The 26,825-nt window shown below is 40.9% G+C and overlaps 1 protein-coding gene across 2 annotated transcripts; it reads right to left on the minus strand.

Annotated features, from left to right (window-relative positions):
* Window positions 1-723: 723 nt before the first annotated feature.
* Window positions 724-16,856, minus strand: LOC121579262 (myelin protein zero-like protein 1). Of its 2 annotated transcripts, none has more exons than XM_041893710.1 (6): window positions 16,693-16,856; window positions 15,236-15,408; window positions 12,125-12,338; window positions 11,693-11,822; window positions 4,920-5,028; window positions 724-2,899 (listed from the first exon to the last, which is right to left on the minus strand). In XM_041893710.1, exons 1-6 carry the CDS (start codon window positions 16,763-16,765, stop codon window positions 2,798-2,800), a joined length of 801 nt encoding a protein of 266 aa, XP_041749644.1. In that variant the 5' UTR covers window positions 16,766-16,856; the 3' UTR covers window positions 724-2,797. The 2 variants fall into 2 exon arrangements, with proteins under 2 accessions (XP_041749644.1, XP_041749643.1); XM_041893709.1 differs by having other exon boundaries at window positions 4,908-5,028.
* Between the last annotated feature and the right edge of the window lie 9,969 nt (window positions 16,857-26,825).

Here is a 26,825-nt window from a genome sequence, read left to right on the forward strand (position 1 = left end):
CATGAGGCCAATGGTGACTTTATAACAGTTACAGAGTTTAATGGCTGTGATAGGAGAAAACTGAGGATGGATCAACAAGGTTGTAGTACTTGTACTCCACAATACTAACCTAAATGAGTGAAAAGAAGGATGCATACTGTTTGCAATAAGGCACTAAAGTAAAATTGCAAAAATTGTGGCCAAGAAATACACTTTATGTCCTGAATACAAAGCGTTATGTTTGGGGCAAATCCAACATCACATCACTGAGTACTGCTCTTCATATTTTCATGCATGGTGGTGGCTGCATTATGTTAATTAAATTAATATGCCATTTAGCAGACGCTTTTATCCAAAGCGACTTATGGGTATGCTTGTCATCGTCAAGGACTAGGGAGTTAAAAAATATATATGTTTTGCAAATATTGTACAATCCAGGTGTGCAAAGCTCTTAAGAGACGTAGCCAGGAAGACTCACAGCTGTAATCGCTGCCAAAGGTGATTCTAACATGTACTGACTCAGGGGTGTGAATTTAATTTCAATTTTCAATACATTTCCAAAAAATGTCTAAAAACATGTTTTCACTTTGTCATTATGGTGTATTGTGTGTAGATGGGTGAACAAAAATTATTATTTAATCAATTTTAAATTCAGGCTGTAACATCAAAATGTGGAATAAATCAAGGGATATGAATACTTTCTGAAGGCACTGTATAAAAAGTACATACAATGAAGTAAATAAATGAATTACATTTTTTTTAATATATATATATATTGAGCAGGTGTTCAAGTTAGTAGATGAAATGCAAAAGGCACTAAATGTACTACATTCCAGTTTTAAGACATCGAACAGAAGCACAGGACACAGAGAAGAAAATAAAATCATATAGTGCATGTGGTCTTTGATACGCCGGCCATAGTGCAGGTTTTGCAACATAAGATATTATATAAACAAGCACCAAATTACACACGCTAATATGGCTACTCAACAGCCCAAACTACAACTTCACACTTTTAAGACGTAACAGTGGAATGGGTATTGTAAACTGCACTTATCCAAACTTTGACACCACATAATTTCTTAAGCATTTGAGTTGACTAAGTGAAAAGCTTTTTCATAATCAAGGACAATACTACTTCAACTACTACTACACACATATACTAATACTGCACAAGCACAAGACAGCAAGATAAGCGCCAGCATTTGATGAATTTTTAGGAATGTAGATTAACAATTACTTTTGCTTTATTTTGCAGGACTAGTGGAAGAGGCAGCTTTGGAAAACAGGAATGACGCCTCCTCTAGCTCCCTTGGGTGATCAAAACCATTTTGTCAACAGCTAAAATATACAGTTAAAAACACTAAAACGCTACCCACTGGGCACAGATGTCAATTCAACGTCTATTCCACATTTTTTTATGTAATTTCATTGATTCAACCAGTGTGTGCCTAGTGGGTAAATACTTAAAGGATTTTTAAGACGTGACAGTGTGAGGTTTAGCATCAAGACAGAGCACCAGCCATGCTTTTTCAAACTATTTGACAAAAATGACACTCAATATCAAATTGGAATTCTGAAACACATCACTGATTATTTTGTTAAAACACCAAGAGATACTACCATTGACCAGAAAAGAATGAATTACAGTAACGAGCTCTAGATCTTACATAGTTAACTATCCATATGCATAAATGTTGGTCGGGGTAAGACTACTGCAGAAAAAAATGGAAGGGATTAAAACAGCATTTAAACTGATTATTAACGCATTGCTTCAATCAAACATGATTGAGAGTGAATCATTGGAACAGAAACATATTAAAGCACAGTGATATATCAAAGTAGTTTTGTTAAAGGAAGATATTTGGCCCATTGCTTCTGAAAGACGGAAGATAAGATTTTCTTTCGGACATCATGATATTATCAGTCTCACATGATCACGTCAAACCTACATAATCTAAAACAGATGTTAAAACTAAAATGTGTCAAACGTGGTTATTGTCATGATTAGTTGTGGTTAGTTAATAAATTACATGCAAACAGTGTATAATTTCTGTACAATAAAAACAATGTAAAAAATAAAATTTTGTTTTGTATCATTGTTTCAGCTGAACAGTTCAGTTTCGAACCCAGTGGCAGTGTTTTAGTCATAGATATAACAATGCAATGTTAAAATCTACAGCGCAATACACAAACTGTACACAAGTCTTTTCACCAGGAGGCTTTCCATGGCTGTGTACCAGAGTGATATTATATGGCGTTAACGTGAAGTCTTTTCACCAGGAGGCTTTCCATGGCTGTGTACCAGAGTGATATTATATGGCGTTAACGTGATTGTTACCTTGTAAAAAAAAATGTTTACATGACTAGATGAAGGTAGCATGATTGCAGACAAAACGGCTATGCATTTCAGGTATCCTATTCTATAACCAAACCCTATGTCTAAACCATCAATTTAACATCCAATATGTTGGACTGAGATGATTGTTAACATATTGTTCTCATGGTCCCTCTATTGTAAAAAAAAAAAAACTAAAAAACTACTGGAGCCTATGTATTTTACACTTACTAAACATGCAGTTAATGTATTATAGTGTTTCTCTAATCTCTGTGTTGTATTGTTGTATTGAAAGCCATGGTAGCATACATTTTGTATCACACACGAACATGCAATAAATGCTTTCAGAAGGGTTTTTATGAGACAAAAAAATATAATTCTAAACAGCATCAATCCCTCTCCCCCTCCCCCCACCCATCCCAAAGCAGTGAGCTATGGTGGCCTTTCCCTTTTGGTCTCCAGTTCTCCCCCCACCCCGTTTCAGTTTTTCCTTATGTCTGCGTACACCACTGGCTCCATCTTGTGGAATGAGTTGGGGTTCTTGGTGCCCGAGTGATCCAACTGGGCGTATATCACCGGCCCCTGTTGTGATGAGCAGATGGATGGGTGGGGAGATAAGGCAAAGGGGAAGGAGGAAAATTGTGTTAATAACAATACATGTTACACTGGTTTAGCTGTCAAGTTCAAATGGCCGTAGGACACGTAAATGGCTGTGGGATTTAAGCGGGGACAACTGCAGATAGCAATGCCAAATAACAAACACATATCAAAGTAGTGTTGTTAATGGAAGATATTTGGCCCATTGCTTCTGAATGAAGCCAGATAATGAAGATAACAATGCCAGATTGTTGCGCAAAACAAAACATTTGTTTTTTTCTCCCATCTAGCACAGCTTGGGACTACATCTGGGCTGTGTGAGTGTGTAGAAGAAGAGGGCGCCATTTTCTTCTTATCTTCAGGGAGTAATTTCTACCGACCACTGGGCTCAAAAATCACACCAAAAAAACCTCATAAAAACTCGAAACATAGATGGGGGGAAAACAACAACACGCATACAACGGCAAAGTACAGTACATTACACCTTCATGTTTTGGCTGACGGTGGAATGTGGACACGTCTCTTAATGTAATGAGGGAGAGGCGCATCTCAAGACTGTCCCTCACAAGATCAGCAAACTAAACCAGTCAACCGGCAAAGTCGACCACAAACAAGCGCCTCTCAGAGACACAAAAATAATAAAGGTTCTCCTTTTCCTAGACATAGGCCTACAATATTAGTGTTTGATAATATCGTCAGAGGCCTCCTTTGAACTTTCATAAGCAATGCATAACACCTTCATAGGAACAACATGAACATCTATACATGCTTAGGTCAGCAACAGCAGCTTTGCAAAAGGGGATGCCGTGACACTCCAGCCAGTTGTTCTTGACATAAGCATTTAGAGCTTAACCAGAATGAGAGTGATCTCACGCATTACTTGTAAAATGTATTACGTCATTCAGTGGTCACCAATCCTGGTCCTGGAGAACTACAGGATGTGCAGGCTTTTGTTTCAGTCCAGCACCAAAACACCTGATTCCATTCATCAAGGTCTTGATGATTAGTTGGATCAGGTGGATTAGTTGGATCAGGTGGGTCACTGCTGGGCTAGAACAAAAGCCTGCTCCAGGGTTGGTGACCACTGATTTAGTCAGTCTGTAGAGCAGGGGTATCCGCCGCCAGGACTTGATGGCCGCAATGTCTATGGATCTCTCCCTTAGACTTAAAGGGACATTACACTCCAATGCTTGTCAGTTGTTTTAAATGGATACTTTGGGATTCTGGTAATGAGGCCCGTTATCTACTTCCCCAGAGTCAGATGAACTTGTGGATACCATTTGTATGTTTCTGTGTCCAGTTTGAAGGAAGTTAGAGGTAGTTTTGTGAGCCAATGCTAACTAGCGTTAGCGCAATGACTGGAAGTCTATGGGTATCTGCTAGTATGTTAGGGAGTGTGTCCACCTGGGTCTCGTTCAGTAGGTAGAAAAGTCAACATTTTGTTACAATGTTCCTGTTCTGAACACAACACTGGTTTCCAAGATCAGAAATCAGATGGATGAAAAACTAAAGAAGATAGACAAGCAGACACTAAAGCCATCAAAGAGATCAGCTTGAAAACCTATTCCAGCGTTTCCCAAAACTCGGTCCTCGGGACCCCAAGGGGTGCACGTTATTTTTTGCCCTAACTACACAGCTGATTAAAATTATCAACGCTTGATGATAAGTTGATTATTTGAATCAGCTGTGTAGTGCTAGGGCAAAAACCAAAACGTGCACCCTTGGGGTCCCGAGGACAGAGTTTGGGAAACCCTGGCCTATGCTGTAGTAGCTAGGTACTAGTCTGTTTTTGTTCTCTTGCCAACTACTTATGGAATTGTCACGCCAAATGTTGACTCGACAATGACAGCAATGGAGTTGGCAAGAGTACAATTAGATCTGGGAGAGGCTAATGCTGTAGTGCATCTCAGCTATAGTTAGTTAGTGGATCCCTCTCCCCCTGTTAGTGTCCCTGTGCAACAGTGGGTGTGGATGGTTGGTTTGAGTCACTCACTGTAGCGCCTACCTGGACCGGGGCGGAGGGGCTGCTACACCTGGAGCCCTCCGAGCTGGACTCGTGCTTCTTCCCCCCCGGGCGTGTGGCGTGGGAGCTCACTCTTGCCACTGAGGTGCAGCTAGTTTTTGCACCGGGGGAGGTGTTTATGAATCGGAGAAGGTGGTTTGTTTTGTGCAGTTCGGGAAGCGTTGGCGCACAGAGAAATGGTCGACATGGACACATACAGTCAGACACAGGAGAAGACATGGGAGACAGATACAAATGCAAATGAAAGATGGGAAGATTTCACATGAGTTATGCTGCACATTTTGAAATGACTGCTCCAAGTGGCTGGGAGGAGAGGTTGGCAGGAGTGACATACATTGGGCAGAGACACTGTCCTGGAAGATTAACAAGGCATGCATCTGTATGGGAACAATGAGCAGATGCTTATACAGTTGAAGTCGGAAGTTTACATAACCTTAGCCAAATACATTTAAACACAGTTTTTCACAATTCCTGACATTTAATCCTAATAAAAATCCCCTGTTTTAGGTCAGTTAGGATCACCACTTTATTTTAAGAATATGAAATGTCAGAATAATAGTAGAGAGAATGATTTATTTAAGCTTTTATTTATTTCATCACATTCCCAGTGGGTCAGAAGTTTACATACACTCAATTAGTATTTGGTAGCATTGCCTTTAAATTGTTTAACTTGGGTCAAACGTTTCAGGTAGCCTTCCACAAGCTTCCCACAATAAGTTGGGTGAATTTTGGCACATTCCTCCTGACAGAGCTGGTGTAACTGAGTCAGGTTTTGTAGGCCTTGCTCGCACACACTTTTTCAGTTCTGCCCACACATTTTCTATAGGTTTGAGGTCAGGGCTTTGTGATGGCCACTCCAAAACCTTGACTTTGTTGTCCTTAAGCCATTTTGCCACAACTTCGGAAGTATGCTTGGGGTCATTGTCCATTTGGAAGACCCATTTGCGACCAAGCTTTAACTTCCTGACTGATGTCTTGAGATGTTGCTTCAATATATCCACATAATTTTCCTTCCTCATGATGCCATCTATTTTGTGAAGTGCACCAGTCCCTCCTGCAGCAAAGCACCCCCACAGCATGATGCTGCCACCCCCATGCTTCATGGTTGGGATGGTGTTCTTCAGCTTGCAAGCATCCCCCTTTTTCCTCCAAACATAACGATGGTCATTATGGCCAAACAGTTCTATTTTTGTACGATCTTTGTCCCCATGTGCAGTTGCAAACCGTAGTCTGGCTTTTGTATGGCGGTTTTGGAGCAGTGGCTTCCTCCTTCTTGAGCGGCCTTTCAGGTTATGTCGATATAGGACTTGTTTTACTATGGATATAGATACCTTTGTACCTGTTTCCTCCAGCATCTTCACAAGGTCCTTTGCTGTTGTTCTGGGATTGATTTGCACTTTTCGCACCAAAGTACATTCATCTCTAGGAGACAGAACGCGTCTCCTTCCTGAGCGGTATGATGGCTGCGTGGTCCCATGGTGTTTATACTTGCGTACTATTGTTTGTACAGATGAACGTGGTACCGTCAGGTGTTTGGAAATTGCTCCCAAGGATGAACCAGACTTGTGGAGGTCTACAATTGTTTTTCTGTGGTCTTGGCTGATTTCTTTTGATTTTCCCATGATGTCAAGCAAAGAGGCACTGAGTTTGAAGGTAGGCCTTGAAATACATCCACAGGTACACCTCCAATTGACTCAAATTGTGTCAATTAGCCTATCAAAAGCTGCTAAAGACATGACATCATTTTCTGGAATTTTCCAAGCTGTTTAAAGGCACAGTCAACTTAGTGTATGTAAACTTCTGACCCACTGGAATTGTGATACAGTGAATTATAAGTGAAATAATATGTCTGTAAACAATTGTTCGAAAAATTACTTGTGTCATGCACAAAGTAGATGTCCAAACTGACTTGCCAAAACTAGTGTTAACAATAAATATGTGGAGTGGTTGAAAAACAAGTTTTAATGACTCTAACTTAAGTGTATGTAAACTTCCGACTTCAACTGTAAATATAGTTGAAAAGTTACTGCAGCTTTGCAAAAGACTAAGAAACAGCATTAACATAACAACATTGACTTAAAAACATTGACTTTATCTAATAGTCTATGCGACAATCAATTGGTCAATAAGATAAGACAATAAATAAAGAAGTGGATTAGGGAAAAACATTCCCCACCCCAATGAGATAATGATGTGATCACACACATGAAAGATTAGTGTTGTATGTCAGTCATACCAATGTCAGTCAGTGGTCCAATAAACACACTTATTATATTTATTGTTTTGGTCTCTTGGTGCCTTGACAATGATTTTTAAATTGTAATTTTAATGTAATAATATCTTATGTTGTTCTTGTACGTAACTGTTCTGTACTTCTGTCATGTATTTTATGTTTTATGTGGACCCCAGGAAGAGTAGCTGCTGCATGTGCAACAGCTAATGGGGATCCTAATAAACTAAACTGAAGAGCAAACATGGCACTCCCCCGAAGCAAATTTTGGTGCTGGTCAATAGTAGTGCACTATATAATAAGGTCAGTTTGTACACTCTCTACAAGATCTCTCGGTTCACATCTAACCAGGATCTGTATCAACCGTCTCAGAGTAGGAGTGATGATCTAGGACAGGGATTTTCAACTCTTACCCTACGAGGTCCGGAGCCTGCTGGTTTTCTGTTCTACCTGATAATTCATTGCACCCACTAAATCAGTCCCTGATTCGAGGGGAACAATTAAAAATGCAGTGGAACTGGCTTCGATGTCCAGAGTTGTGTTTGAGGGATCTAGGATCAGGTCCCCCCCTGTAATATTACTAATTGTGGTCTAAATGTAAAAACTGATCCTAGACTAGCTCTCTTACCCTAAGACACGTCATGAATATGGGCCTAGGACTCCAAAATATTAATTTATAGATTTATTTTTTTTAAGTGATAGAAATTAATCTTAAAACTCTGTTAGCATTTAGCTTTTTGTGAGACTTGAAGAGCATTTGTACAGCACCTTCATAAAGTATTCACACCCCTTGACTTTTGCCAAATTTGGTTGTGTTACAGCCTGAATTAAAAATTGATTAAATTGAGATTTTGTGTCACTGGCCTACACATAATACCCCATGTCAAAGTGAAATTGTGAAATGTCTTGAGTCAATAAGTATTCAACCCCTTTGTTATGGCAAGCCTAATTAAGTTCAGGAGTAAAAATGTGCTTAACAAGTCACGTAATAAGCTGCATGGACTCACTCTGTGTGAAATAATAGTGTTTAACATGGTTTTTGAATGACTGCCTCATCTCTCTACCCCACACATACAACTATCTGTAAAGGTCCCTCAGTCGAGCAGTACATTTCAAACACAGATTCAACCACAAAGACCAGGGAGGTTTTCCCAAAAAAATATTCCAACATGCATCCTGTTTGCAATAAGGCACTAAAGTAAAACTGCAAAATGTGGCAAAGAAATTAACTTTATGTCCTGAATACAAAGCGTTATTTTTGGGGCAAATCCAACACAACACATCACTGATTACCTCTTCATATTTTCAAGCATGGTGGTGAAGTTGCTTACCAAGAGGACATTGAATGTTCCTGAGTGGCCTAGTTACAGTTTTAACCTAAATTGGCTTGAAAATCTATGGCAAGACTTGAAAATGGCTGTCTAGCTATGATCAACAACCAACTTGACAGAGCTTGGAGAATCTTAAAAAGAATAATGTGCAAATATTGTACAATCCAGGTGTGTAAAGCTCTTAGAGACATACCCAGAAAAACTCACAGCTGTAATTACTGCCAAAGGTGATTCTAACATGTATTGACTCAGGGGTGTGATTACTTATATAAATTAGATATTTCTGCATTTCATTTTCAATAAATTTGCAAACATTTCTAAAACATGTTTTCACTTTGCATTATGGGGTATTGTGTGTAGATGGGTGAGAAATAGGGCTGTCCCCAACAACAAAATAATCTTGGCCGACCTAGAGTCGTCTGTTCTCTCGACCAATTGTTTGGTCGAAATTTTAAAGAGTGTATTTTTCCATATATAGACATACCCTATGTGTGTCTATATATGGAAAAATACACTCATTAAAATTTCGACCATTGATTTTTTGGGGGGGGACAGCCCTATGTAGGCTACTGAGCTTGTCTGATGCTTTAAGCAACGCAATTAAAAATTAAGACACACAAATTACTAAAGAGGGAAGCAGAGACTCATATTTCCCATAACCAGATGAAAAAAACCTGTTCCCTCCGCTCCTGAAGTTGCCGGTAATAGGCTACACCAGCATTCGGCAACCTTTTCCATTTGGAGTGCCAAGTAATCATACCATTTCTATTGATCCGCGTGCCAGTTATGATTTTCATATGCACATTTTCGTGGAACAGTTTCATTTAATTTATAATAATGTCTTTATATCTCAAAATCAATGTCATGTGGTTAATCAAAATTCTATCTAAATGAAAATGATACAAATCTACACGTAACTTCTATTGCCATTGCCAATATTCTAGCAAACTTGCAACATTGTATAAAATATTCTGGGCCCTCAGAGTTTCCCACTCCAGTTAGCTCGGGACAGACACAGCAGTAGGCTATTTGCGCAAGGGATAAGTAATCAGGTAGGCCTATTCTATAATGTTTGCACCGGATCAGAGCTTGAATTATTTTCCCTCTTTCATGCTGAGTGGTAATCGCAGGCCAGGTTTTGTGTCCTTACTCAAGATTGACAGGAGCGCTCCAAACAAAAGTAACTCATAATTGGAATGAAATAAACCTGCAAACAACGTGTCCACTCCTACAATGACAACGGTACGACTGTAATAATAATATATTGAATGCATTAACAGAAATTACTGTAACCAAACAAACATTGTAGATGAGAAACTATGGTAATTTACTGTAAATATACTACTGGTGATACTGGTGTGCCATCCGCAATAGATCAGTCCACTCAGACAGGCGAGAATCAGACAGGTGTCTCATGTCCCATAACTTTTTTTAATAGTTATATATTTGCCACTGCTCTACTAAAATAATATTGGTCGATCAACAGCCTATCGACCAAACAATCGACCAGTCGACAATATGGGGTCAGCCCTAGCGAGAATGTTTTTTATTTTTAATCCATTTTGAATTCAGGCTGTAACACAACAAAATGTGGAATAAGTCAAGGGGTATGAATACTTTCTGAAGGCAATGTATATTGTTCAGGAGGTAGCGTTAGAGGAAACAGGAGAGCCACATGACAGTGAAACAGAAGAGGAAGGGGTTAGTGGTCAGAAGTGGATGAGGGACGTGAGCGGCAGACAACAACATGAACGTTAGATGACAAGCCAAGCTTAACGATGCACTTTGTTTTTATCCGTCACTGTGGGCATTGACAGACAGATCTTGGAAAGCAACATCTTTGGTCTTTCTACGTGCAACATCGTTGTCAATAATTATGGTGATTTGGATGATAGACTAATTATATATATTTTTCTCTCGAATTGAGACTAGACGCATAGTTATCTGTTTGAATGTAATGTGATATGAAAAACGTAAGAAAGTCGCACACCTTGGTGTTTTATACGCATTAAATCATTGCGAGTCTATCTTAGAGTGTTTTCATAATTGTACTATTCCGTTAGTCAGCACCCCTACTTATTTGGGTGTGTCAACTCATGCTTTATATTAGGCCTAGGTCATGAAAAACCTTGTAACTAATCATGTGATTCAGAGAGAAAAGAGAGAAGTGTCTACGCTTGGCATTTAGCCTACCCTCTAAACACCTAGTTGGAGATAGTGGGACTTCCTCCACTCCGGTCTCTCATGGTAAACCTGGAGCACCCATTTGAGCTAAGCAGATCTGACACCTACTAGTTCAGTAAGTAATTCATCATGGTTATAGGGCATTTACAAGTACCACTGGTACAGTCTAACCCCACGTAGCCAACACACAAACACTGGAAAATCCAGCCGCGTCTTTCTTCTGAGTTTTCATTCATATATAATAATAACATATGCCATTTAACAGGTGCTTTTATCCAAAGCGACTTACAGTCAAGCGTACATTAAAAAAAGTACGTAGAGGTGGTCCCGGGAATCGAACCCGCTATCCTGACGTTGCAAGCGCCATGCTCTACCATTGAATATTATTTTGAACACATCAAATGTTTTAATAGCAAACATGTTATTTTATTATTCCAAGAGAGAGGACACAAGCGACAATCACAGCCATCGTAACCCAACCCCCATATCCCATGCAGCGGAGGTAGGGCTAAGTGTTAAGGTCTGCTGACTAAGAACGTTAGTGTGTGTGTGTATGTGTTGGTGACTCAGGAGACATGCCAGGGGGGAGGTTAGGAAGGAGAGAGAAGAGAGATTCAGGCAGACCCCACAACCAAAGAGGCCATGAAAACATTTGTTGAAAGTAGAGCTCCATTCACGGCAAGGGTCGCTTTCAGAAAATTTCAGAGATGCAGTTCCTTTTCATTGACCTCGTCAAGAGCCATTAACTGCATGCAGTAAATTGGTTTTTGACAGAGTCGAGTAGTCTTCGCACACAAAAAATTATATCACAAGGATAGAAAGGTTCCCGGTGTGATTTCATTTGTTTGATCAAATATTTCATATTATTGAATTTTTTGATGCCTCCTTCTAAGATACTCTACAGATACTGATGGTCAGGTGTAATGATTGATACTGACCAAAGTCCAGATATTAAAGTACTATTAAAGATATCTACTACCCCGATGGTTATACAAGGGAGGATGCCTTACCCTTCGTATTCATGACTGGTTTGATGCCTCTTGATGATCAGGCAGGTAACCACGGCGATGAGAATGAGCCCGATGACAGCGCCACACACGGCGCCCACTATGACAGCAGTGCTGTTCTGAGGGAGAGACTCTGCAAAACAAGACAACGTAAGCATTGAAACGTTGTCATATAACATTACAATTATGTTACAAAGTCACAGCTGTGCCAATACTGCCAGTTCAATGTTTTCGAGGCATTATATCAGTGTTAGTCTTAAAATGGTTAATCTCTTGTATGAGTGTTTCTCAACCCCTGGTTATTAAGATATTGGTAATCGCTCAGTTGGCAGTTTTTATTCCAAGTCATTCTTCAATGTGAGAGAGCATGGTCAGTTCCTGCTGAAAAGTGACTTGAGTGTTGCTGTACTGTTGTGAATCCGTTTGCAAGTTTACCTTTGATGACGACTTTGAGCTGTGTCTGAGCGGCGGTGACAGATATGTCGGGCGGGTTAATCACGGCACACGAGTAGGTGCCGTTGTCATTGAACTGTGCCTTAATTAAATGGACAGAGGCGTCTTTTTTGTTCAGGTCTCCCGCCCATTTCACCCTGTCTTTGAATTGAGCCACGCTCCCTGGGTAGTGCTTGCCAGAAGTGTAATAGAAAATCTACAAAAAAGACATTGGGGGGGAGTCGATATAAGAATGTCTGAAGAGAAAATAGATAGTGGAAGAATTGCACACAATGTCAGTGTCCCAAATGGCACCCTATTCCCTTTATAGTGTACTACTTTTGACGGTGCTCATGGGGCTCTGGTCAAAAGTAGTAGGGGCGGCAGGTAGCTTAGTGGTTAAGAGCGTTGTGCCAGTAACCGAAAGGTTGCTGGTTCTAATCCCCGAGCCAACTAGGTGAAAAATCTGTCGATGTGCCCTTGAGCAAGGCACTTAATCCTAATTGCTCCTGTAAGTCGCTCTGGATAAGAGCGTCTGCTAAATGACTAGAAAATTATAAATAAATAAAAAGTTGTATACTAGGCTATATAGGGAATAGGGTGCCATTTGGGACATAGCTAATGACTCATAACAGAAATGGGAAAGACAAGAAAACAGGTTTAACCGTTGTAAGCTTATGGCTTACCTACATGACTGGGCACTTTTGCCAAGCAACAGCAAAACATCAAATATTCCCCTGATACTCGGTGGTATGTTTTTTTTGTTTTGTTTTTATTTCACCTTTATTTAACCAGGTAAGCCAGTTGAGAACAGGTTCTCATTTACAACTGCGACCTGGCCAAGATAAAGCAAAGTAGTGCAATAAAAACAACACAGAGTTACATATGGGGTAAAAAAAAAAACAAAGTCAGAAATACAACAGAAAATATATATACAGTGTGTGCAAATGTAGCAAGTTATGGAGGTAAGGCAATAAATAGGCTATAGTGCAGAATAATTACAATAGTATTAACACTGGAATGCTAGATGTGCAAGAGATTATGTGCAAATAGAGTCGATATAAGTTTTCATCTACTACTGTACCAAACTGATGGCCGATTTTGTTTAGCATTTACATGACAAGACGGATATCCTCAATAGTCCATTTGTTTAAAAGATGAGAGGGACAGATAGCTGTGTGGACTAGTATGGGTGTTGGTGATGCCCTCTCCAACTGCACTCTGTTACGAGGCCGGATACAAGCGCATCATTACGAGCAAGATGAGCCAGCTAGCTAGGACTCTAGGGGAGGGAAATGGGAATAGTTTTGCTTGTTCCTGCCATTTCCATACAAATCCCAGCAATGCAAAAATACAGTACCTTCAGCAAGTATTCACACCCCTTTACTTTTCCACATTTTGTTGTGTTAAATTAAAATTGGATTGAAATTGATTTTTGTCAAAGTGGAAAAAATTCTAACATTTGTATTTTAAAGAAAAGCATGAAGTAAGTATTCAACCCCCTGAGTCAATACATTTTAGAATCACCGTTGGCAGTAATTACAGCTGTGAGTCTTTCTGGGTATGTCTCTAAGAGCTTTGCACACCTGGATTGTACAATATATATTTATTTTTTTCCCAAGCTCTGTCAAGTTGGTTGTTGATCATAGCTAGACAGCCATTTAAGTCTTGCCATTGATTTTCAAGCCACTCAGGAACATTCAATGTCCTCTTGGTAAGCAACTCCAGTGTATATTTGGCCTTGTGTTTTAGGTTATTGTCCTGCTGAACGGTGAATTTGTCTACCCATAACGTAATGCAGCCACCACCATGCATGAAAATATGAAGAGTGGTACTCAGTGATGTGTTGTATTTGCCCCAACATAGCACTTTGTATTCAGGACATTAAGTACATTTCTTAGCCACATCTTTTGCAATTTTACTTTAGTGCCTTATTGAAAACAGGATGCATGTTTTAGAATAATTTTTTTCCGGTACAGGCGTCCTTTTCACTTTGTCATATAGGTTAGTATTGTGGAGTAACTACAATGTTTTTCATCCATCCTCAGTTTCTCCTATGACAGCCATTAAACTCTGTAAAGGTTTTTAAGTCACCATTGGCCTCATGGTGAAATTCCTGAGCGGTTTCTTTCCTTTCCGGCAACTAAGTTAGGAAGGACACCTGTATATTTGTAGTGACTGGGTGTATTGATACACCATCCAAAGTGTTATGAATAACTTCACCATGCTCAAAAGGATATTCAATGTCTGCTTTTTTTTTTTTTTTACCCATCTACCAATAGGTGGCCTTCTTTGCGAGGCACTGGAAAACCTCCCTGGTCTTCTTGGATGAATCTGTTTGAAATTCACTGCTCGACTGAGGGACCTTACAGATAATTGTGTGGGGTTCAGAGATGAGGTAGTCATTCAAAAATCATGTTAAACACTATTATTGCACACAGAGTGAGTCCATGCAACTTATTATGTGACTTGTTAAGTAAATGTTTACTCCTGAACTTATTTAGGCTTGCCATAACAAAGGGATTGAATACTTAGTGACTCAAGACATTTCAGCTTTTCATTTCTAATGAAGTTGTAAAAAAACGTCTAAAAACATAATTCCACTCTGACATTATGGAGTATTGTGTGTGTAGGCCAGTGACACCAAATCTAAATGTAATACATTTTAAATTCAAGCTTTCAAGATATATAACTTTCAAAATACAGACGGAAAATACTGGCTGTATTTCTGTATTTTGAAAGTTAAATATCTTGAAAACTTGATTGCAGACATGCTAAACATTTTGGGACTATATCAACAATGGACTAATGAAACAAATACCAAATGATCATTTTTGGATGGAGTTTTCCTTTAAGTTTGGAGAAACATGAAATGGAAGGAGGCAGATGGTCAGGAAGAAGTGGCCTATAACATAACACAACACTCCTCAGGCTCATTTCCTTTCATTGGACCAGTCACAAACACACGCACACATACTCCCTCGCTCTTTTCTGTGGCAGTGGGCCTAAATAATAAGAGGAAACATTTTGTGCTAGAACACTCCTCGGTGGAAGATCTGAGAGAAATGTCTTGGGAATTGTTCATGGACCCAGAGAAAGAAAGAAATCACTCACGGAAACGGCGCTTCCGGGGTCGGATCCCGTTGGGCGAAACGACCAGGTGACTGTGGCTGCGCTACTGATCACTTCCCTGGACTTGAAGGAACACTTGAGGATCCCCGTGGTGCCATTCTCAACCAGCACCTCCGCTGGGGCGTACAACTCTATGGCCGCTGTTAGATTTGTACCTGTTGATAAAGAACCAACATTTAGTTTGTTGCTTAATGTATTCAAATTTGAGAAGCTGGGAGGGCATTGTGGCTCTATAGCCACTTAAATGTATAGCCTACATCAAAGCTTTGATGCTTTATAGTTGCTAGGCTTAAGTCATTTCCAGCTAGCAGAAAAAAGGATTGACGCATTTGCTTCTTATTCTCTGTTTATTTTTTTATTTAACCTTTATTTAACTAGGCAAGTCAGTTAAGAACAAATTCTTATTTACAATGACCGCCTACCCTGGCCAAACCCGGACGACGCTGGGCCAATTGTGCGCCGCCCTACGGGACTCCCAATCACGGCCGAATTGAGATACAGCCTGGAATCGAACCAGGGTCTGTAGTGCCTTAGACCGCTGCGCCACTCGGGAGCTCTGTTGTTAACTAGTTTTGCATAGGTAAAAGTGGGTTGTTAAACAGATTTATGTACATATTTGGCAACCTTCTCCATTTAGAACGAGCCAGGTCAGGGAGGAAGGCATGTAGTGTGACAAAAACATGCTGACAGTGCAGAATGCAATAATAAAACAGGTGGACACTTTCCCTCAAAGCCTTTGAATTTCATCCCAACACAGCCTGGGCAAGCAACACACTAATGGAAACCAAGTACATTGGAAGCGATATGATATTATTGTTGTATCTCAAAAGTATAGTAGACTACAAATGATGCGCTACAATAATAATTTCTGACAGATTTTATTATAACTTTTCATTAAAAAATGACATTAGCTAAGTAAAATGTGTTTTACTTGCTGTCCGCAGACTATGAATCAGTCATATTTAGCCAATAACTTGGTCAATTCTTACTCATCATGCCAAAAAAAATTATTCAGAAATGTTTTGAGGTCATTATGTCAACAACACGTGACACATTTCACAACAACAGGCGCTTCATCGCGTGTATTTTGATATTATTTGGTTTTGTGTTAGCTAGGTTAGCATTTCTAGCTAGCTACCAACAAACCAAGCTAACCAGACCCTATAGGTCAAGAATGTAGCTAACTAGCTAACCATATAACTAGCAAGCTAGCTAACAGGCACTCTATAGTTAATATTTGCGTCACACACCTTGTCTGGAAATACGACGATCGTACCAAGTCATGCACTTCTAGCTATGCTATCGTCTGTTTAGCTAGCCAGCTAACGCATATTTTGCTAGCCGCTAGTTAGCATGCAAACTACTATAGCTACTCGCTAGCTATCAACTATAGCGATCAGATTGTTATTAGCTTCTTTAAAAATGTAGCCAGTACTTACCGAAAAAGAGACACAACGTTATTCCACATAGTAAAACACAATTGCATGCGGGGTTTGTCCGTCTTAGCTCCATAACTTAGAATGCATCAATATCTCCCCCTCCCTGTTTTTTGGTCCAACATTAACCAACGTCCAGCTGCTCATCCAATGCACCCTCTTCCTGTGTGAAAAAAAACAAACAGGAAACGCACTAGTATGACTGGAAAGACCATGACCCATAATGTGCGATCGATTTATATCACGCGGAGCATCAAGCGGGTGGAGTTGATTTAAATCGCATGCACCAAAGTGGAAACCCACAATTCGGCACGCGAGGTGAAGTAAATAGAATTTCCCTTCTCCCACAGTCATGTCCACTGCGTTTTTCGGTGGCTTTCCGAACTTGCGTATCTCTAGCGCTAGCTAGCCAAAGCGAAGAAAATGAATATGTTTTTGTTTAGACTCAGTAATAGATCTCTATTGCCATAACACTGAGTATTGGCAGTCATCTCAGTTCCAATGATGAAACTATGTAATCATTGATTAATTACAGTTAAAGATAATCAAGTTGCAGAACATGGTAGAAGTTCGACATGACATAATTTTCCTGATGTGTTAAATGAAATCTCTGGTAAAACTGCGTACCAACAATCCATAGACTACTTTTCATTGACACGTCCTGCCATCCTGTGGGGACAAACTGCATTACATCCATCCACAGTTTCCAGTGGCCTCAACAAGCCTGCAGCGATCGAGGCACGTCTGGAACCTTATATTGATTTGCAATATACTGTATGCAGTTGCGATTTTAGCATGTAAATCTTGGTGGGACTAACGCAAAACATTTTTTTAAATGTATGCCAGCAAAGTCACTACACAACACTAAACAATACATTAATTGCACTATGTGACAAACCGTGCCCACAAACTGTTAGTATGGGGGGTGATTCGTGCCAGAATTAAGCCTCGTGAAGCTACTGATACCTCTCACCAAGTCACCTAACGTCTTCTTCAACGGCGGTTGGTATCCAATTTGTTGCATTACCGCCACCTACAGGGGTCAGTATGAAAAAATAAAAATAAAAATGTATGCACTCACTAACTGTAAGTCGCTCTGGATAAGAGCGTCTGCTAAATGACTAAAATGTAAAATGTACTAGACTGGTGTACAACTCCCTTATATTTTGCTTGAAAAATAAAATAACACTACACTCACAAATTCAAAATTATTATTAATAATTAACACCACCCCACTCCACTATTTAAATATATTCATTCCTACCTCATGCCCTCAACCTAAGATGATGGAACATCACCACTTAACACTCCCTGTAACTCTTCTGATGTCAAGTCTCGCACCACAACCTCAATTTTCTTAGACTTACGTTCCATCCCTGCAGTACAATTAATAACCATTGCTATAAATGCTAAAAATCCAATCTTACTTAAACATATATCACTTGTTGTCCTATCCCTCTGCATTGGTACATCTCTACTACTCTCACCACTCCTCCCCCTTGAGCCATCTTCCTCTACTTTCTTCACTGCCTCAGCATATGTCAACTTCTTCACTACTCTTACCCTGGAAACCTCAACCTGCCTCTCTCGCACAGGACATTTCTGATCCCCAGCCCCATGGGCACCCTTACAATTATCACATACCACTACTTTCCCCAATGCTACACATTCCTTTGTCTCATGCCCTTCTGCACACTTCTCACACCTTGGAACCTCCCTCCTACATACTGCTGCCACATGCCCATCGTAATGTATTCGGCATATAAGCTCGTACAGGATAACTTACTGTATATACCCTAACTTCACTTTATCAGGCAAAGACTCAGCTTTAAAACTCAAAAGAACAGACAATGACTCCTCTGTTTCCCCACTCTCGCCCCCCTGTTTGTGTCGCACCAAACGACGAGCATCACACCCACCGGGAATCTTCCCCTTCAGTTGGTCAACTTTTACATTTACTGCTACACCAGTAATCACTCCTTTCAATGGCGCCCTTTTCTTGAGAGCGAAACAATTCACCATTCTTTCCCCCATTTGTCTAAATCTGAGCGCCTTCTCCCTCTGACCAACAGAAATACAAACAATTATCACTAGACCACTTCTGGTTACCCTCACCGATTCCACTTTACCCAACGCTTTTTTCACCCATCTTGAAACCACAAATGGATCAGCCAAAAGGCAAGGCTCCACTTTTTTCCAAAAACTTCACTCCTACTGTCACAGACTCATCTTCCTCCTGACCCTCTGTGCAATCCTCGGGCTCCGAGTACTTCACCACACCTTCCACCTCCGATACTTCACCCTCATTCACTTCTATTTCTCCTCCTGCCTTCAGCTCACTTTGCTTACATTTCCTACCATTCTTCTTTAACAAACCTTCTCCCTTTTCCCCGCCATTTTTAACAGACTCAAGCTCACAGTCTTCCTCCCTCTCTCTCTTAGACCTCATCTGCCTCTCTTTTTCCTTCCATTCCTCCTCCGTCATCCAGGTATACGTTTCCTTATGATAATACTGCACTTCTCCTGACATACATCTGTTTCTTACTTTCTCAAGGGACTCCATTTACCTTCCTACTCTCCCTTTCTGCACTTATTCATAGCGCTTTCGATAAAATATGAGCAATAAACTTCGGTCCTTCTTCGCTACCTGGGCGTCCTTTACTCGAGCTCAAACTCACCCTCGACCTCAGAGGCTTTTGCTATTGGCTCGCCCGCCTAAATCCACCTAACATCTTTCTAGCACCATAAATTAACGTAGACTGTCAATGGAGTTTTTTTTCTAAGGCATCAACCTGCCGACGTGGTCACGTCACATGACACGTACACGTCATGTAGACATCAAATCAAATCAAATCAAATCAAATTTTATTGGTCACATGCGCCGAATACAACAGGTGCAGACATTACAGTGAAATGCTTACTTACAGCCCTTAACCAACAGTGCATTTATTTTAAACAAATAAAAGTAAGAATAAAACAACAACAAAAAAGTGTTGAGAAAAAAAGAGCAGGAGTAAAAATAAAGTGACAGTAGGGAGGCTATATATACAATAGAATAAAGTGACAGTAGGGAGGCTATATATACAGGGGGGTACCGTTGCATAGTCAATGTGCGGGGGCACCGGCTAGTTGAGGTAGTTGAGGTAATATGTACATGTGGGTAGAGTTAAAGTGACTATGCATAAATACTTAACAGAGTAGCAGCAGCGTAAAAAGTATGGGGTGGGGGGGGCAGTGCAAATAGTCCGGGTAGCCATGATTAGCTGTTCAGGAGTCTTATGGCTTGGGGGTAGAAGCTGTTGAGAAGTCTTTTGGACCTAGACTTGGCACTCCGGTACCGCTTGCCGTGCGGTAGCAGAGAGAACAGTCTATGACTAGGGTGACTGGAGTCTTTGACAATTTTGAGGGCCTTCCTCTGACACCGCCTGGTATAGAGGTCCTGGATGGCAGGGAGCTTTGCCCCTGTGATGTACTGGGCCGTACGCACTACCCTCTGTAGTGCCTTGCGGTCAGAGGCCAAGCAGTTGCCATACCAGGCGGTGATGCAACCAGTCAGGATGCTCTCGATGGTGCAGCTGTAGAATTTTTTGAGGATCTGAGGACCCATGCCAAATCTTTTTAGTCTCCTGAGGGGGAATAGGCTTTGTCGTGCCCTCTTCACGACTGTCTTGGTGTGTTTGGACCATGATAGTTCGTTGGTGATGTGGACACCAAGGAACTTGAAGCTCTCAACCTGTTCCACTACAGCCCCGTCGATGAGAATGGGGGGCGTGCTCAGTCCTCTTTTTTTTTCCTGTAGTCCACAATCATCTCCTTTGTCTTGGTCACGTTGAGGGAGAGGTTGTTGTCCTGGCACCACACGGCCAGATCTCTGACCTCCTCCCTATAGGCTGTCTCATCGTTGTCGGTGATCAGGCCTACCACTGTTGTGTCGTCGGCAAACTTAATGATGGTGTTGGAGTCGTGCCTGGCCATGCAGTCATGGGTGAACAGAGAGTACAGGAGGGGGACTGAGCACGCACCCCTGAGGGGCCCCCCGTGTTGAGGATCAGTGTGGCAGATGTGTTGTTACCTACCCTTACCACCTGGGGGCGGCCCGTCAGGAAGTCCAGGATCCAGTTGCAGAGGGAGGTGTTTAGTCCCAGGATCCTTAGCTTAGTGATGAGCTTTGAGGGCACTATGGTGTTGAATGCTGAGCTGTAGTCAATGAATAGCATTCTCACGTAGGTGTTCCTCTTGTCCAGGTGGGAAAGGGCAGTGTGGAGTGCGATAGAGATTGCATCATCTGTGGATCTGTTGGGGCGGTATGCAAATTGGAGTGGGTCTAGGGTTTCTGGGATTATGCTGTTGATGTGAGCCATGACCAGTCTTTCAAAGCACTTCATGGCTACAGGCGTCAGTGCCACGGGTCGGTAGTCATTTAGGCAGGTTATCTTAGAGTTCTTGGGCACGGGGACTATGGTGGTCTGCTTGAAACATGTTGGTATTACAGACTCAGTCAGGGACATGTTGAAAATGTCAGTGAAGACACTTGCCAGTTGGTCAGCACATGCTCGGAGTACACGTCCTGGTAATCCGTCTGGCCCTGCGGCCTTGTGAATGTTGACCTGCTTAAAAGTCTTACTCACATCGGCTACGGAGAGCGTGATCACATAGTCGTCCGGAACAGCTGGTGCTCTCATGCATGCTTCAGTGTTGCTTGCCTCGAAGCGAGCATAGAAGTGGTTTAGCTCGTCTGGTAGGCTTGTGTCACTGGGCAGCTCGCGGCTGTGCTTCCCTTTCCCAGACATAATGTTCACGTCGTGTAATGTGGCTCAGTTTGCATTTACATTTATTATGAAAGATCTTACCATGAACGCCTTAAAACGTCTGCATGTGTTATGCGTCACGTGTTAGTTTAAGTGTCTGTTTAGTTTATTAAAGATCTCATCATGAACGCCTTACAAACGTCTACATGACGTCTACATGTACATGATTTTGCAAAAAAATTAAATAATTGCCAGAGTAATCTAATCAATTTCATTTGTAGATTTAGCTAAAATAGGCATATCACCTCAATACAAAAATTATTAGGCTAGTTGATATCGCAGCCAGCCACCATTAGTGTGTAGATATGCCTATTTCTCACATCAATACAGACAGCCCTATTCAGAAATAAGAGGTAGCCTAGGTCTGTAGTGGCACATTCAAGACAACTGGGAACTCTGAGAAAAATGAGGGGAAAAATAGTTTTGAACGGTCATCCAACTGACCGTTCAGAAACTCTGGCATCTTTATCTGACCTGAAAATCACTGATGTCATGATTTGACCTCATTTTTTCCCCCGAGTTCCTAGTTTACTAGTTTACCAGTTTAACAGACACAATCACTGTCACCATGCAATCCTTAGACTATACATTTCTGTGGAGACAGGGCTCGAATTGAGGGGGTATGTGACGATATAGGCAAAAAGCATATGCTATCCCTTGTTTGCTTAGCCTTAGAAAAATAGTCTACTAGCCTATTGAAGGTCTCGCTCAGCCTCAACATCACAGGAAAATGTGGTTGGTTTATTAAATGCTCCGCAATTTAAAATATTAGTGGTAGGCTATGCTTACCGCAAAATACCAAAAAGATAGAATCAGTATGGGTCTATGCATAGACCAAACAGTTTAACAGATACATTTTTATTCAGGAGAATTGTATTGAATCAGGCTATTCATTTCAGTGCAGTTGCGTTCTTATGCATAACCTTAGTCTAAACGGAACCGAAAACACCCCAGCCTGTTTTGATCACAGATCATGATGAAGCCTGAACATTTCAGCTGTTTGTCATTGATTTAGCCCACAATCACCTACAGATTTAATACACATGAAGACCTATATTTAATCTGGATTTGACAAACAATAGCCTGACTAGGATCCTGATTTTTCCCCACGTTATGTTTGTTACCAAATAGGCTAAATGTATTCCTATTAATAAGCTTTTGTTTTCCTATTAATTTGCATAGGCTAACCATTGCGATTAATGTTATTTACCATCTTCTGCTTTTTATGAATAAACAGGCATCGGGGTAAAAAAGTATATCATTTCGATGCCCCCCCACATTAATGTTACTTACCTTACAGATCCCAAAGTCAGCTAATTTCCACTCCATTCATATGCAAATACATTTGATTAATACACTGGCTTGTCTGGCTGGCATGTTTTCATTTTAAATAGGCATTCCCTTATCTACACTGAAACAATCTTATTTCAGTAATCCTCTATTATGAAAAAAAAAAATCATAGCTCATTAGTACACCCTTGTAGTTGAATATATACAGTGGGGGAAAAAAGTATTTAGTCAGCCACTAATTGTGCAAGTTCTCCCACTTAAAAAGATGAGAGAGGCCTGTAATTTTCATCATAGGTACACGTCAACTATGACAGACAAAACGATGTAAAAAAATCCAGAAAATCACATTGTAGGATTTTTAATGAATTTATTTGCAAATTATGGTGGAAAATAAGTATTTGGTCAATAACAAAAGTTTCTCAATACTTTGTTATATACCCTTTGTTGGCAATGACACAGGTCAAACGTTTTCTGTAAGTCTTCACAAGGTTTTCACACACTGTTGCTGGTATTTTGGCCCATTCTTCCATGCAGATCTCCTCTAAAGCAGTGATGTTTTGGGGCTGTCGCTGGGCAACACAGACTTTCAACTCCCTCCAAAGATTTTCTATGGGGTTGAGATCTGGAGACTGGCTAGTCCACTCCAGGACCTTGAAATGCTTCTTACGAAGCCACTCCTTCGTTGCCCGGGCGGTGTGTTTGGGATCATTGTCATGCTGAAAGACCCAGCCACGTTTCATCTTCAATGCCCTTGCTGATGGAAGGAGGTTTTCACTCAAAATCTCACGATACATGGCCCCATTCATTCTTTCCTTTACACGGATCAGTCGTCCTGGTCCCTTTGCAGAAAGACAGCCCCAAAGCATGATGTTTCCACCCCCATGCTTCACAGTAGGTATGGTGTTCTTTGGATGCAACTCAGCATTCTTTGTCCTCCAAACACGACGAGTTGAGTTTTTACCAAAAAGTTCTATTTTGGTTTTATCTGACCATATGACATTCTCCCAATCCTCTTCTGGATCATCCAAATGCACTCTAGCAAACTTCAGACGGGCCTGGACATGTACTGGCTTAAGCAGGGGGACACGTCTGGCACTGCAGGATTTGAGTCCCTGGCGGCGTAGTGTGTTACTGATGGTAGGCTTTGTTACTTTGGTCCCAGCTCTCTGCAGGTCATTCACTAGGTCACCCCGTGTGGTTCTGGGATTTTTGCTCACCGTTCTTGTGATCATTTTGACCACACGGGGTGAGACCTTGCGTGGAGCCCCAGATCGAGGGAGATTATCAGTGGTCTTGTATGTCTTCCATTTCCTAATAATTGCTCCCACAGTTGATTTCTTCAAACCAAGCTGCTTACCTATTGCACATTCAGTCTTCCCAGCCTGGTGCAGGTCTACAATTTTGTTTCTGGTGTCCTTTGACAGCTCTTTGGTCTTGGCCATAGTGGAGTTTGGAGTGTGACTGTTTGAGGTTGTGGACAGGTGTCTTTTATACTGATAACAAGTTCAAACAGGTGCCATTAATACAGGTAACGAGTGGAGGACAGAGGAGCCTCTTAAAGAAGAAGTTACAGGTCTGTGAGAGCCAGAAATCTTGCTTGTTTGTAGGTGACCAAATACTTATTTTCCACCATAATTAGCAAATAAATTCATTAAAAATCCTACTATGTGATTTTCTGGATTTTTTTTTCTCAATTTGTCTGTCATAGTTGACATGTACCTATGATGAAAATTACAGGCCTCTCTCATCTTTTTAAGTGGGAGAACTTGCACAATTGGTGGCTGACTAAATACTTTTCCCCCCCACTGTATCTATTGTATGTCCTAGGATACAACAATGAATAATGTTGAACTAACAAATACCATCAAGGGATACGTTACAATTTACAATAATGAACACCTTGTGAAACAGCTGTGAAAAACAAACTGGCAATATTTAAGATTTCAATATATAAACGTTGATATTTTTTGGGTACATTAATTTACTTTCAAATATGTTTTGTACACTCTCATAGACTGAAATACTGAATTTTGGTGTGTGGAATAGAGAGGAGGTGGGTGCCCTGTAGCTCAGTTGGTAGAGCATGGCGCTTGCAACGCCAGGGTTGTGGGTTCGTTTCCCACGGGGGGCCAGTATGAAAATGTATGCACTCACTAACTGTAAGTCGCTCTGGATAAGAGCGTCTGCTAAATGACTAAAATGTAAATGTAAAAAATGTGCTGTGTGGATGGGAGGTTCTGCCTGTCGCTTGTTCTCAACAGGCAGTCAGTCTCGGAAGGGGGACTCGAAGAGGGAGACTGCAAAGTCCAGGCGCTGCTGCTCTCTTTGTTCTGAGTGTTTGCAGTGCTATTGTTTTTAGCTAATCTGTGTATCTCACGTTATGTGCCCAGTATGATAGTTTTTTTGCTCTTTCTTAGCAGAAAATTACAACATGACAATAACAGTAGCTGATGTAATGAAAAATTGGAGGGTGGTTGGTAATGGAGGACATCAGGTGGATCCATGTCTGGGTGTTAGGCAGAACTCCTACGTCCTGGAGAGCAGGAGCAGAGTAAAGGGAACAGGGTAGGATACAGACGTAAACAAGCAAACATACAGGTTACAGGTTTATCAGGTATGTAAAAATACAGTTATTGAATTATTTTATTTAAATGTTTGATTAACTATGCAATAATGTTAATGGCAGACAGAAAATAAAGGATACCTGTCTGTAATTTTGTATGTCAGTGGGGTTGATGAGGGAGGTGATGGATGGTCCCTGGAAAAGATAAGATAGAGGAGTTGAGAGAGAAACTCCAGGGTGGTGTCATGACCACTGGAGTCATACACCTTAACAGTACCTACCTGGAAGCGGCGGTTACTTAACGTGACCCAGTGGTTAGCTTTGAGATTTACTATTTGGAGAAACCCCTGGGCCAGTGTTGGTACAGCTGACAGTATTGCAATGCCACCCACCACGAGGAGGCAAATGTAAATAGTTATCATCTGAGATTTCTATATTCACCTTAATGGATGGTGACCCCAGCTAGGAGTGAAAGAGCAGCAAGGTTTCCCATGTCTCGCCTTCCTTTTGTCCTTCTTCCAAGCCAAGTCATTCGCCCAGATATCGAAGCACTTGGACCCTTGATTCTCCTCCGCTTGCTCTCCTTCTGTTTCTCCTGCGCCTTGTCCATGTTCAGTCTTACCTTGATTGATAATATAAATAAATACAATTATATTTCATATTATTACGAATACATCTCTTACATATCTCTTGGAGGGCCAGAAAAAAAATTAACAGTGGACAATAATTTTTACCTGGTCAAAAACCTCCACATCCTTCTCAACCCATGCCTGAAGGTAGTCCTCGAAGGCGTTCTGATCTGGTTCGACAACTTCCACCACATCAGGTGGAGCTTCATTGATCTCAAAGTACGTTATACAAAAATAGCAATAGACAAACACTAAGTCAATCACACATTTTTTTATACTACAGTATATGCAATAATTGTATATACAATTGCATTGTTTACCTCATTAAACAGCTGCGGCTTCCGTCCGTTCATCTGGCGATAGGGTGAGTACTCTGGAAGCCTGGACGCTGCTGTTGTGTGCAAAGATAACTACCTTCAGGTTGTCCTCCCACCATTCCTGGTACCCGTCAAGGGACTTGCCCATTGCAGTCCCGTTGGTCCGTTCATCGAAATCTCAAGTCACCATACATATTCACATTATATATAACTCACTGTATTATCAGTGTCAATTTCGAAAAAACTATAAATTACTGGAGGCCTATGCGAAACAATGCTACAACCATTACATTATTAACCACTAACATGTAAACTAACATTGACTGAAACCAACTAGCCTGGAGCTAACTAGCGCTTAGCCAAGCTACATTTTGTACAAATATTAACACTAACACATTTTATCGTGAAATCACATATTTACATTACCTAAAGTAAACTGAGCCTTTGTTCATAGAAAATAAAACAAATTGGATCTAAAACGTTGTTGAAAAAAAAGTACAGAAAGTTCGGACGCCATCTTAATCCCTTC

The sequence above is a fragment of the Coregonus clupeaformis genome, chromosome 13, assembly GCF_020615455.1.
Source record: "Coregonus clupeaformis isolate EN_2021a chromosome 13, ASM2061545v1, whole genome shotgun sequence".
In the NCBI taxonomy this organism is placed as follows: domain Eukaryota; kingdom Metazoa; phylum Chordata; class Actinopteri; order Salmoniformes; family Salmonidae; genus Coregonus; species Coregonus clupeaformis.

What these genes read in the sequence shown, in the direction of transcription:
- LOC121579262 (XM_041893709.1), bottom strand. Translation starts at nt 16,765, where the DNA reads ATGGAGCTAAGACGGACAAACCCCGCATGCAATTGTGTTTTACTATGT. An exon ending in ACCAGTCATGAATACGAAGG is followed by an intron (nt 5,029 to 11,692) that starts GTAAGGCATCCT and finishes TGCAAAAACTAG; the next exon opens with CTGCACCTCAGTGGCAAGAG. An exon ending in CGGTCCAGGTAGGCGCTACA is followed by an intron (nt 2,900 to 4,907) that starts GTGAGTGACTCA and finishes TCATCACAACAG; the next exon opens with GGGCCGGTGATATACGCCCA.